The 14,617-nt window shown below is 43.1% G+C and overlaps 1 protein-coding gene across 1 annotated transcript in view; it reads left to right on the forward strand.

Moving 5' to 3' along the window:
* The window catches only part of LOC126215136 (aminopeptidase N-like), a 172,133-nt gene that overhangs the window by 45,179 nt on the left and 112,337 nt on the right, over nt 1–14,617 (forward strand). The window contains exons 2-4 of the mRNA XM_049941799.1: nt 1,380–1,630; nt 5,207–5,377; nt 11,787–11,893. Of these exons, the coding sequence (XP_049797756.1) occupies nt 1,380–1,630; nt 5,207–5,377; nt 11,787–11,893 (529 nt within the window). The remainder of the gene's footprint in view (nt 1–1,379; nt 1,631–5,206; nt 5,378–11,786; nt 11,894–14,617) is intronic.

Below are 14,617 nucleotides of genomic sequence, written 5' to 3' on the forward strand. Positions count from 1 at the left end.
ATAAAAATATCAATATTAAGAATTTATATTTGAAATGAAAACGTGAATTTCGGGTGCAATATGTAATTAGAAACGAGAAGACGTGCATTATTAATAAAAATTATGATACATTTTACAATTTCGAGATGTTAGTTTTTCAAATTGAACAAAAAAAAAAGAAAAAAGAGACTTCCATCATCGAGTCATGAACTGCTCCACATCATCATTCTACTACACTCCCGATTCCGCTAAGCATCCAGTATGCATTTATATATCAACTGTATCAAGCACAGTACCTCGAAGAACTTCAGACTTTTTCTGTAAATTTATGAAAAACGTTAAGAACAACCTATTTTTCGGCACTTTTCAACCGTTTTCCACACACGTGTTTCACTACGGAGCAGGAAGCAGCCTCAGCCATTTTCACACTGGGTAGAGGTGTGTGTGCCCGTACTTCCACTGATAGAAAGCGGTTCTCAGCAGTTCATGTTGACACGTCTGTGCTGTGGTAGCTGTACGACCTGACACTTCCACAATACGACGGTCCTCGCAGGCGTCTCTGCTACGTGGACGCCCAGAACCTCGTCTATGTGCGTGAAAATGTTCAACATCGTTCAAAAATTGGCGCAGCACACCCTACTTGTCTGGCAGTTCTCCGAAAGGAGCAACCCGCAACTCGGGAGGTTACAATTTGACCCATTTCAAAGTCGCTGAGTTGGCTGTAGGAAGCACTTCTCTGTGGCATGGTTGCCAGCTTCCTACACAGGTCTGTAACACACTGAGTCTTCTGGCTGTGAATATTACCAATTAAAGGGTAGACACAGATGGCACTCTGGTAGATATGCCACTACACTGTCTGTTGGCGGACGACGTTGAAACCATTATCAGTACATTTACTATCCAGTAGGTGGTGTATACTGTCATCAGCACTCCGTCTTCAGGCCACAAGTGGCCCATAGGGACCATCCGACCGCCGTGTCGTCCTCAGATGAGGATGCGGATAGGAGGGTCGTGTGGTCAGCACACCGCTCTCCTGGTCGTAATGATGGTTTTCTGTGACCGAAGCCGCTACTATTTGGTCGAGTAGCTCCTCAATTGGCATCACAAGGCTGAGTGCACCCCGAAAAATGGTAACAGCACATGGTGGCCCGGATGGTCACCCATCCAAGTGCCGGCCACGCCCGACAGCGCTTAACTTCGGTGATCTGACGGCAACCGGTGTATCCACTGCAGCAAGACCATTGCCCGATTACTGTCATCAGGTGTACTAAATTATTCCGCCAGTTTATTTCTAGTGTGTCTAATCAAGTGCTAGGTATTCACTTGTGCAGAGGCATTCTGTCTCCACTACACTGCTGCCATGCTTTATTTTTGCATTCCTCGACTGCTTTTGTTGACAGCTACGTCGCGGCGCCTGTGCCTGGCGTCGGCCATCGCCTTGATGCTGGTGGGTGTCTTCGGCAGCGCCGACGCGCGGGCGGCGTCACCGTGGAGTCTGGAGCGGCAGAGCGTCGCGACGCCATCCAGCAGTAGGGCACAAGAAGACTACTTGCTGCCCACGGACACCCGGCCCACCGCCTACGCCGTCACGCTGTCTGTGCACCTGGGCGAGGAGGAGGGCAACCAGTTCGCCTTCCAGGGAAACGTCAGGGTCAGTATGGCGCCTGTTCGCAGTCAGCCTGTCTCCAAACGCTCATAATAAAAAAAGAAAGTAAAATCAAAAAAAAATGTGTCCCACAAGGTTCAATGCTTGGTCCACTCTTGTTTGTCGCCTTCAGTGAGGTGCTACAGGTCGGCGTCGTGGTCAGTACGCCACCTGGTTGTAGGCAGCCTGCCCTAAATCACTAAGGGAGGGGATAACAAAAAAGCAACTGGAGAGTCCCACAACGTTCATAACTTGGTCCACTCTTGTTCTTCACCTTCAATAAAGTATTCCAGAGGTATATTTGGTGGGTGTGACATTTACTTACAGGCAGCCCACAGTAAAACACTAAGAAGTGGGCAAAAAGTAAATGGAGAGTCCCACAAGGTTCAGTAGTTGGTCCACACTTGTTCCCCACCTTCGATAAGATATTTGAGGACAATGACGAGATCAGTGTTCCATGTGATTGCAGGCAGCCCACATTAAAAAAGGTATATGGAGAGTCCATCAAGGTTCAGTAGTTAGTACACAGTTGTTCTTCACCTTCGAAGGTATTTAAGGGCAATCACAGGATCAGCATGTCACCTACTTGCAGGAAACCTAGATTAGGAGAGGTAAATACAGTCCCACAAGCCTCAGTAGTTGGTCGACACTTGCTCTTCACCTTCGATAAGGTATTCCAGGACAATGGCGGGACCAGTGTGCCATCTTCTTGCAGGCAGCCCAGATTAAATGAATAACTTCCATTAAAAGGTATGTTACCGGTAGCCTCAGAAGAAGTAGAAGTTTGCCGGCCAACTACAGCTACACCTACTTCCAAACCTATTGTTGCTACATCCCAGAAACAAAAGGTATATGGAGGGTCCCACAAGGTTCAGTAGTTGGTCCACACTTCTTCTTCATCTTCGACCTAAATCTACTTCTACACTCCATAAGCCACCCTGCAGCGTGTTTCAGAGAGTACTTCATGTACATCTGCTGCTTCCCCCTTTCCCATTCCAGTTGCAAGTCTTACAGGGAGAAGGATGGTCTTTACACAAGATATACGTACGAGAAAGCAATACACTTTTTGTTCTATAAAATTTCTTGCGAACTGCTAGCTGTAACTTGTTGGTATGATATTTCGGCACAGAGTCTTCTGGCCATATTCAGGTGAATACTGACGAGCAATTGAACATGCATCCCTATTTAAAATATCACCAGCACATGTGCCGTCTTGCTAAGGGCACTGCGCACGAGTTGCTTCAGATCATGTGCTTCTGCTGTTAAGCGTGTGCGCTGCTCTGCGCGCATTCTGTAGTGAAAGCTCGCCTCTCCGATATCAGAACGATTGCCTTTGGACTGTAAGATCACACGACGACGCCGATTACGCAGATTACGAAGTTTTTCTGCAATCAGGTCCCATGCAGAATTTAAATCGAAACCAGTGATGAGAGATTCAAATAGTCTTATTCGACTGATTCATTGATGATTCAGCTCCAGAAGTTTGACATATGGGCCACAATTGTTGCTTCATTATATTTCATCTGATGACCAGTGGAAGTACAGTCTCAGCGGTAGTGGACTTATTTGCTTGAAGAAAGCGAGTGTGCCACTGCGGTTCTGTAATGCGACCATGCACTGTGAGCGCCCCGTAAAAGATTTGCCACCTTCACAGGGAATCCTGTAAATACCTGCCTTGAGCAACTCTAAGTCGTCTTTAACAAATCCCAAAACCGCTGATCTTTTGAAAGAAGATAGAGAGATTACTTTAACTATATGTGAGAAAAAGGGCATACTAGAAAGGAGTTACGCAAATTGGGCACAAAATTGATATTCATACAGCTATCGGCGGAAAATACAAAATTGAAAACTTTGGCGTCTAATGGATGAATGCGTGACGCTGCAGTGTAGTTTCATCACATAGTTGACAAGGATAATAAACAGGCGACACGACGATCCCAGGGCTTAAGTCTCTGCAAATTTGATTATGCATACTCAGTTGGACAGTAGCTATTACTAGCAGACAGGTGCGTGAACAGTATACACAGTGGTCACCAATTGTGAGAGGAGGTGTAGTTGGGCTCAAAGAATCCAGTTGGAGTAACCGAGGAGTCGTTCAACATTTGAACAGGAGCGATGCTACTATTCGACAATGTTGGCAGAAATGGGTGAATCGAGGTCGAACACAACGTTGAGAAGGATGCGGTCGACCTAGAGACACAACAGAACATGAGAACCGAGCAATCATCAGACAGGCACTCAGAATCCCAGACTGATCATTATCATCGATCTGACATGCAGCTGAAGCTTCAGTGACCAAAAGGACCATTGACAGCTGGCTCACAGAAAGGGGACTGTGCCTGCGGAACCTCTTGCGCTGACTACCATTGATACCAAGAGGCTAGTGGTTTCGGACACATTCAGCCTGGAACCTCATTGACTGGAGTAGAATTTAGTTATGAGTCGTCCTACGAACTGAGCGTCAATGACCAGCGAAGGTGTGTCTCAGACGCCCCAAACAGCAGTGGGATAGGAACCTGACTGTCACCTGCCAAACGGTTTGACAATCAGTAGTGATGATTTGGGCTACTATTTTCTTCATAGTAGGGCCCCTTTGATTGTCATCAGTGGCGCTCTTACACCACAGCGGTACGTTGATGATATTCTACTCTCCGGTTTGCTGCCCCTCATGGCAAGTGATACTGGGCTCAGATCTCAGCAAGATAATGCCCATCCGCACATGGTGATAGTTTCCACTGCTTGTGTTCATGCTTGCCAAATCCTACCTTTACGAAAAAAAGTCGCCTAACCTCTCCCAAACTGAGAAGGTTTGGAGCATTATGGGCAGGGCCCTCTAACCAGCTCGGGATTTTGACGATCTGACGTATCAGTTGGATAGAATTTGGCACGAGGAGGACATCCAACAACTCGATGCGAAGCCGAATAACTGCTTGCATAAAGGCCAGAAGTGGACCCACGCATTACTGACTCGCTCAATTTCCTAAGCTCTTTCTCTTGAATGTATCACCGAATTTTTTCTGAAATAGTAATAATCTGTTTGTCTCCACATGTACATCACATCTACCGACTACTGTCCTATTCCTTCATGGTGCGTCGTGTTTCCTTGTGTTAGAGTGTATTCCAGATTGTGACACCATCTGCTCCACCTCCAGTTAATCTGGTATTTATCCAGGCCCTCCAGTGGTAAGATATTGTTGTGGCACCATCAGCTCCACCTCCGATTAATCTGGTATTTATGTGGGCCCTCCAGTGGTAAGATATTGTTGTGGCACCATCAGCTCCACCTCCAGTTAATTTGGTATTTATGTGGGCCCTCCAGTGGTAAGATGCTGTTGTGGCACCATCAGGTCCACCTCCAGTTAATCTGGCATTTATGTGGGTCCTCCAGTGGTGAGATGTTGTCGTGGCACCATCAGGTCCACCTCCAGTTAATGTGGTATTTATCTGGGCCCTCCAGTGATAAGATATTGAATAACTATCCTTCATGGTGAAAACTGAAACGTATTAAAGATAGCACTGATTACAGATACCGTTTGTCAGGCCTGCTACCAAACTTCATACACATTGCCTTCCATCTTTCAGATCGACGTTTCCGTGGAAGAAAACACGAACACCATCATTCTGCACAACGACGGGTTGGAGATCACCACCCTGACTGTGAAGACCTCTGGCGACGACGTCCAGCACATCGACAGCACGTACGAGGACTCTGGCGACGACAAGCAGTTTCTTTATATCAGGCTGGCAGAAGAGGTAAGGCACTCACACAGTGTGACAAGCCAAACTACTTGTCGTATTGAGGATCGACAAATAAAAAAATCCCTACCTGTGATGTAGCTGCACGATTCTGTATACTCTATTAATTTATTTACTAACTTTTTGCCCATGATTCGCTGGTGTATTCATATGTCATATATTTCACACATATATTGGGTTATTCAAATGGCTTTGCACAAATGAAGGAGGTGAAAGAAGAAGACACAAGTGTGTGCCTTTGACCTAAGAAACAGGGAAGCTAATCGTGAGCTACTTGTTGAATGTACAGGCATCCAATTGCAGAATCATCGCACCCCTGAATACTTGGGAGTCACTCTCGATAGAACTGTGACATTCAAAACCCACTGCAAGGACACCAAAATGAAAATCTGCACTCGAAAAAACCTAATTCACAAACTAACGGGGACACAGTGGGGCTCACATCCACATACTATTCGCTCTTCCGCAATCGCACTGTGCTTTTTTACTCCAGAATACGCTTCCACAGTCTGTCATCTCATGCCAGGCAAGTAGACACTGCTCTCAACGAAACCTGCAGGTTGATTACAGTTTGCTTAAGACCGACCCCAACCGCTGAGCTCTACTACCTGGCTGGAATAGGGCCACTGTGCGTACGCAGAGCAGTGGCTGCCACCAAGGAGAGACTGAAAGTGGAACAGAACAGTTCTCATCCACTGCACGGGCATCACAGCAACGCTTCCTGAGAACATCCGAGAAGCTCACCATTTCACCAGAGAAGGCAGGGCTGGAGTTATGGAAGAAGTCGACGCCTCGCCTGCGGCGATGGATGCTGGAAGCTGAAGAACTACCACCTGGACACAGTGAAAGCTGGCTGGTGTGGAAATCTTTAAACAGGTTACGATCAGGTGTTGCACGATCCAGAGGCAACCTGAAGAGATGGGGCTTCGTAACAGAAGAGACGTCCAGTGACTGTGGACAAGGACAAACCACAAGCCACATGCTTCAGCGCCCTTTGTGCCCTAGGTCCCGCACGAAGTACAATCTCCTGCAAGCCACTCCAAGCGCCTTGGAGGTTGCAAAGTACTGGGGACAGTGTGTGTGTGTGTGTGTGTGTGTGTGTGTGTGTATGGCTTCTGTAAAATAGTATGTTTCTTGCTCGAGAATAATAACTTAACGGCTGCCAAGGGCAAAAAAAATTGATTTTTTAGTGTTGATATGAGTACTGAATCAATCAGAAAATTTAGGTTGCTGTCATAATCCACTCATTAAGAGGTGTAATATTATGTTACAAGTTTGACACAATAAGACAAGTATCGGCGATAGAAATTGTTTTTATATCTTGTGGCAGCATAACACACGAATTACGCAGACTATATTGAGCCTGTATTTGGGATTGAGAGCACATATGGACTTCCAACAATCTTTGCTCATAATTTAAAAACTTCACGGAAGTTTTTCTCGCTGACACCTCGCACAAGATATGAAAGGAGAAAGTTTTCATCTCCCACTACATTCTCGCCGCTCGTGCAGTAAAACTTCAGTATCGAATATGATGTTTTAATTTGTTGCTTCTTTACTACGAAGTGTATTCATAACACGTTGTGTAGACAGTGTCCGCACACACACACACACACACACACACACACACCACTGAATTTACCTGCAAAATTGTAGCATTGTACGACTCATAGTTCGGGAGATATAATACCATAAACATTGAGGTACGTGAAGAACTAGTTTTCACTAAAAACGGAGCGGCAAATTACTGACAGCCATTAGCGACATCCAACAAACGTTAAACATTGTTTCAAAGCTTTTCTAAACTTTTTCTGGCTTTCATGCTTAACGTCAAACATTTAACACATTAACTGATATGTAAAACATTCAGACGTTAAAACTGGTTTACACATGGGAGTTCGATGTTTTACAGATTGAGGGGTTTACTGATACGTATCTATTTCGAAACTCAGCAAATACAAACAACTGGGCTGAAATAAAACATTCTTAGTGAGACATCCACAAGTGTTACTTGGACTATTCATGGTGAATAATATTCACTGCAATTGTAATTTCAAACTTCCTTTATTTGGATAAAGGAAAATACACTACCCGGGTTTCACGACATTAATCGCATATTCAGGTTCTACTTAACTGCATACGATCACACCGTACAACTAACGTAGAAAAATTGAAAAATTTGCCCAGTACCTGTGGCTGATGCTGCATGCTAGTTAGTAGTTAGGTATACTAAATAACTACACCAAACATTCTAAACATCGACTCGTCTTACATTATAAATCGTCGTTAACGTTCTTAAGAATCGCAAAGCATACAGTCCTTCATTGCATGTATGTTTCGTCATTCATAATCCTTAAACGCGCGCTTTCGTTTGTACTAAGTATTATTTGTAGATGTTATACAGCCCTACATATCAGGCGGAATAACGAAAAGTCAAATTTTATTTGCTTGTAAAATACTGCAGTCTTCGTTTCTACAATTAACTGTCTTACTCTGTTACAAATTAATACAATAAACGGCATGGAGTTTAGAAATCTTATCTTTTCCCCAAGCTATAACGTTTTGACAAATTTGGAAATTGGCGTGATCTCCAGTAACTGCACGACGTGTGGCCGTGACAATGTCTGCTATCAGAAAAGCATTATAGCTGATGGCTACAATGATCACAGCCCAAAAAGCTTTGCAAATAAGCAGTGAGGCTCACCGAAGGGTGAAGAACACCTGTTTGACTTATGATAACAACTTGCAGAACTACAAACTGTAAGCGGAGGCTGTATCTTGCATCTGAGTGCAGTTGTTCCAGTCTATTATCTTTGTTCGTAATCCATAGTAAGGGACAAATCACTTGTGAGGTTCCCCAAGGATCAATCTTAGGTTCACTGTTGTTCCACATATATCGAAGCAATCTTCTGTCTCATGCACAACAAACAGAATCCGTTCTTTTGCAAATGACGCTAGTATTGTAATCGGTCCAAACACACATACAGAAACAGACAAAATGGTAAAAAGTGTTCTTAAAAGTATCACTGAGTGGTTTTCTGCAAATGGTCTCGGCCTCAATTTTAAAAATACACATCATATTTAGGTACCGTACCAGTGATAGGTGTAATATAAGGTGAGGAGGTAAGAGTGGAAACTTCTAAATTCTTATGAGTCCACAATGATGAGAATTTAAATCGGGAAAAGCATATTTTGGAATTCCTAAAACAACTAAATTCAGACAAATTTATGCTTCGAGTCGTTGCATATCTTGGAAAGAGCCAAATCAGTACGTTACCATACTTCGCATATTTTCATTCAGTAATATCATATAGATTGATGTTCTGGGGTAGATCTTGTTTAAGAAACGAGTCTTTGTTGCTCAAATACGCGCTGTAAGAATAATGTGTGGTGCTCACCCACGATCGTCTTGTAGACATCTATTTTAGTAGGTGGGCATTCTGAGTACTGCTTCCCAGTATATTTACTGCCTCATGAAATTAGTTGTAAGTAATCCACTGCAGTTCAAAAGAAACAAAAATGTACATAATTATAATACGAAAAGGAAAAATGACATTCACTGCTCCAGATTAAGGTTGTTTATAGCACAACAAAGTCGTGCACAATGTTGCAACAAAAATTTTTGATCCCTTACCCGGTGATAAAAAATTTCTGACAGACAGCAAAGTAAAATTTCAAAACAAACTCAAAAAGTTTCTCCTTGGCAACTCCTTCTATTCCGTAGAAGAATTTCTATTGCTGTAATGTGCAAAAGGTGATGGGGAATTACCAATTCATATTTAAAGAAAATTAAATAAAAGAAACATAAAAGGAAACTTATAAATCCTCAGCATGTAGCCGTAGTTACAAATGAATTTGCTATGGGAATGTAAAATAACTAATTCTACATCACTATGATTTATCATGGAAAATGCTCCATGGAAAATTAATTACCTAACTAACTAACTCAGAATGTGTCCTATCAACTGATCCCTTCTTTTAGTCAACTTGTGCCACAAATTTCTCGTCTCCCTAATTCTGTTCAATACCTCCACATTAGTTACGTAAGCTTCACATTTAGTGTTTAGCATCCTTCCGTAACACCACATTTCAAAAGCCTCTGTTCTCTCCTTCTCTAAACTGTTTATCGTCAATGTTTCACTTCCATTAGATGGCTACACTCTAGACAAATAGTTTCAGAAAAGAGCTGCAAATACTTAAATCTACATTCGATTTTAATAGATTTCTCTTCTTCAGAAAGATCTGTACATAAAAAAATAAAAAATGGAAAAACCCTTCTAGTTGTTACACATTTAGGCAGATTCACAAATTAAATTGCAATGGAATGTAAATAGAATCGTTCCACATTATTAGGATTTATCGTGCAATATTATCGATGGAACGTGAAATTAAATAATTAACTGAAAATTTATGTCCTTTTATTCTTCCTTTTTCTGTGTCCCGTCCTTTAGGTCTTTGCGTTGCCGAAGTTTTTTAAATTAACAGTCCCTAAGTTACAGTTTTCTGCACATTAGATCTGACAACAGTCATTGGGCTACACCCAATTCTAAAGCTACGATACCTGTCTTCCTGGTTAAAATTTGAGTTACTTTTCTGGACAACATTTAAGGATTATTGTGAGAGCCTTGTTTATCATTGACAAATGACAAATGAGCCTCTCGTTCTATACAGCTTACCTGCTCCCTTGTTTTCTTGTGAACTGCAACATTGGGAGCAGTAATTTCGTGAACACATTGGTGGATTGGAAAATTATTTGGTTGGTGAATACGTTCGCAGCGTTTTGGTTTTGCATATTGGTATTCCGATTGATACGAGTTTATTTGTCGATGGTCATTTTTTATTTGTTGTTCACTATTGCTGTTTGAGTTTACATATTATGATTTCGTCAGTTGGAGGTCGTGAGTGGAGATATGGGCGCCAGAATGATGAGAAATGAGGACATTTCCGACATATTCTTCTGCTTGAGTTCAACAGAGGGGTGAGAGCAGCAGAGGCAGCCACAATAAGCCGCATATGGGGATAATGCCACTGGTCAGAGCACGGCAAGGAAACGGTTTTCCCGTTTTGAGTAGGATCGTTTTGAGGTTGGTGACTCTCCATGTTCAGGAGGTCTTCGGGATTTGACGAAAATCGTTTAAAAGCATTAATCCAAAATTATTCACGTCAGTGTACTCGAGAACTGGCAAATGTGATGAACTGTCATCATTAAACCAGCGAGAGACACTCAGATGCAGTGGGGTAAGTCCAAAAAAATGGTTCAAATGGCTCTGAGCACTATGGGACTTAACTTCGGAGGTCATCAGTCCCCTACAACTTAGAACTACTTAAGCCTAACTAACCTAAGGACATCACACACATCAATGCCCGAGGGAGGATTCGAACCTGCGACCGTAGCGGTCGCGCCGTTTCAGAGTGTAGCGTCTAGAACCGCTCGGTCACCCCGGCCGGCGGGAAAGTCCAAAAATCTGGCGCGCGCTCTAAGCCAAAACCACAAAAGTCATCTGCCTGCTCGTCGTCAGTTGCCTCGTCAACAACACCGACCATTCATATCCTGTACCGTTAGTGCTGACGAGAAATGGCGCTTTTATGCTAATATAAGGAAAAGAAAGGAATAGTTGACCCCAAACTAAGCAGCGACTCCCCATACGAAGACCTGCGCACACCCAGAAAAGATAACGTTACGCATCTGGTGGAGCAGCGACAGTGTGGTGTACTGCGAATTGCCTCACCAAGGTGTAATCGTCACTGCTGACATTTATTGTCAACAACTGAGACATCTCGCAGACACGGTCCAAGAACAACGAACAGGAAGACTGCATGAAGTGGTGCAGCACCACGATGACGCCCGACCTCATTCTGCTACACTGCGTTGGCAAGTCATTCGGCACCCATCTTATTTACCTGATCTTGCGCAGACTGATTTTCCACTATCGAACAACCTTCAACGAGCTCGCATTCCGGATGAATGTGCTACGAACGTTTCCCGAGGAGTTCTTCGCCTCAAAACGACGTGATACCTGCAGTCGTGGAATCGAAAAGTCAGCCCAGCGCTGGCAGACTGTTGTAAATCGTGCATATATTATTGATGACTGAAGTCTCTGTTGCCGCCCGTAGTGGTCGAGCGGTTCTAGGCGCTACAGTCTGGAGCCGCGTGACGCAACGGTCGCAGGTTGGAATCCTGCCTCGGGCATGGATGTATGTGATTTCCTTAGGTTAGTTAGGTTCAAGTAGTTCTAAGTTCTAGGGGACTGATGACCTCAGAAGTTAAGTCCCACAGTGCTCAGAGCCATTTGACCCAAGAGTCTCTGTTATTTGTATTTGTCGTGTTTATTAAATTTATGGAAGAAGTCTATGGACTTACGCAGCAACACAATGACAAGACCGCAACGCTTGTTTACTTTGGCAGGTGGCAGCCGGCACCCAGCTGGTGGTGGAGATCAGCTACGAGGGGGAGCTGTGGAACGACATGTACGGCTTCTACCGCAGCTACTACATCGAGGACGGCGTCACCAAGTGAGTACAGAGGCCGCCGCAACAAAAAACAGCTCGCTACTCTCTAGCCTTGGTAACGCCGACAGTTTGGCGAAGAATTCCGTCCACAAGATTCTTGAAGCATGTCACTGACTGATGATCAGATCCTGTAGAGAGTGGGGGCCCTTGTGTTAGTGGACAGTGCCCTGTTCTGAGGCGGATCTTGGTACTTCATCCCACCTGAGGAATGCTTGCCTTCAAGAAACCGCAACTTCCAGTCTGTCACTCCTAGCCACTCCCACACTGGGAATTTCGTGGATCTCTGACACATCAGCGAAACGGCAACGAGATTCTTCAGGGTACTCGCCCACATTGTAAATATGTAAAATTATCCGCCGTTTCGGCCACTGTTGCAAATGGCCTTCCTCAGGGTATTTTGTTGACTGTTGAATAAGGGAAACTGATATTTCTAATACAATGGTGGAAGAAGCTGTTCACGTATTCTGTAGGGTGTTCAGAATCAGTTGGAGGGGGCTTAAGAGGCCCTTAAGGGCCGTACACAAGCACTGACCAGCCAACCAACCAGCCGACGGACCGACAAACTGGATGTGTCTAGGGGTTTCAGGCGGGTAGGTTCATCCAACAGTCGATCCGTTCGCCCAACAAATTGTGCCGTCCCTAGCGCCGTCGTGCCAACCGCCCAACAAAAGTTCGTCTTTTGTCACTTCTCTCGGTATTAGATGTGAAACGTCCCCTTTGAAAAATTAGTGAATTACTGTGCTGGTAAACCCCTTACGTTATTTGATTTTCAAACACCTGAGCAAAACTGAACGTACTCAGACATTTCTCTCTTTACTTACTCTGATCATCACTAAACTGACACACAATATTTTTAGCGCAATGCAATCTGACTTTCATTAATCCCTACAAAAGAATGGCGCTGATTAACAATAACCTATACCTTTCATGAATCACTTACCTCACAAAAATCTTCGTTACTCGAACTACTGCAATACAGCGAGCGCCACTATTGCCAGCTAAATAAAAGATTCAAACTACTGAACGCACTAACTACTGATAGGCATAGTTACAAATGAAAGATTTTGATAGAGATCAAACAATGTATTTACCTTAATAGTGTTAAAAAGTCGTAATACATATATCAGAATTCTTAAATGTTTTGAATTTACGTGTAGTAATGAACAGCTTATAGTCAAAATCATCATGTCGGCGATTCGCATATCGGTCATTGATACTTCTTTTCGGCGGTTCCATCTCAAAATTCGGTGCACCTTGCCAATTTATTTCATAATTTCCGAGATGCCGTGCGTTATTATTTTGTGGCTGTTCCGGATTTCTAAGTCCCTATTCCCGTATTGGAGCGCGAGTCTCCTCTGAAATATGTAATTCTTGTATTACTTGTGCCAACTGATGTTGTACTTCACGGATTCCTCTTTTGTACTGTGTATTGATTTGATTTTGATTTTGTTTGAATTTTCTAATTTGTTCATATTCTTCTGTGTCATTGAAGGCTTCACGTCTTGTGTCATTCAGATCATCATCTACCTTTGTAGATAAGTTAGTGAACTGATCTGAAAGTTCGGCTACTTTCTCCGACAGTGATTTCCTCAGTGTGTTTTTCTGAACCAAGTTTCAGTGTGTCCATTTGTGTTGAAGTCGCATCTACTGTGTCCTTTAAGTTTTCCTGAGTTTTTGCAAGTTGCGTAACCGAATCGATAGATGCAACTGAGTCAATTTTAGCTTGCAAGGTGTCATGATTTTCGCGAACAATAGTTTGCAGTCCTTTTATGGCTGCCTCGTGATTCTGCAATGCATTTTCATGACGCGAAAAAATAGGTTGAAAATGCTCAGAAATTTATGTTTTTACGTCATTACAGACTTTTTGACATTTCGATTCGATTTTAAGTAACTCAGCAGTTAAACCTTCACGTGTTTATTCAAGCGTTTGTTCTATTGAGTCTAACTTTTGAAGCTGTTGCTGTGTTTGTCTCTGATTTTGATCCATTGTTGTGTCAAACTTTTGAAGATTTTGTTCCATTGTGACTAACTTTTGAAGATTTTGTTCCATTGTGACTAACTTTTGAAGATTTTGTTCCATTGTGTGTAACTTTTGAAGCTTTTGTCCCATTTGTTGCATTAATTGTAATAACAATGCACTTGTGTCTGAAACGTGTTCCGCAGTGCTATTCGGCAGTGCATTTGAAGCGGCAATATTCGCATTTCGAAAAATAGAAAATGTGTCTTGACTTATTTGAGCAGCGAGGGCGCAAAACCTGAATCTACAGTATTTGCAAGATTGTGTGCTGTCATTTCGGAATCCTGAGGCGAGCTGTTGCTGACGATCGACCGACAATGCTTCCGTGTTCACTAATTGTTTCACTGTCTACATCATTATTTGCTGCCCGTTCCATTTCCCTATGCACAATTACCAAATTACTACGTTCACTGTCTGTTAATTCATTACACGGTGGTGCTGATAAGCTACAACTGTCGCCACTATTAGTTCTCAATTTACTTTGGAGCCTAGTGTTACGTTTTTCACACGTCATAATTATCACGTATTTCAAACAACAAGAAAAGCACAATTTGAAGAGCGAAAACAAGAAAACACATTAGCATAGTAATGAAAATAATATCTCGTTAATTGCAAGCGCAGCTGCGAAATACTTGGTCCAAATCTACATGAATGCCACAACTGTTTTACTGTACGACAATGAAAAACTTCAACTACAAAGAAGATTCTCT

The sequence above is a fragment of the Schistocerca nitens genome, chromosome 12 (genome assembly GCF_023898315.1).
Source record: "Schistocerca nitens isolate TAMUIC-IGC-003100 chromosome 12, iqSchNite1.1, whole genome shotgun sequence".
In the NCBI taxonomy this organism is placed as follows: domain Eukaryota; kingdom Metazoa; phylum Arthropoda; class Insecta; order Orthoptera; family Acrididae; genus Schistocerca; species Schistocerca nitens.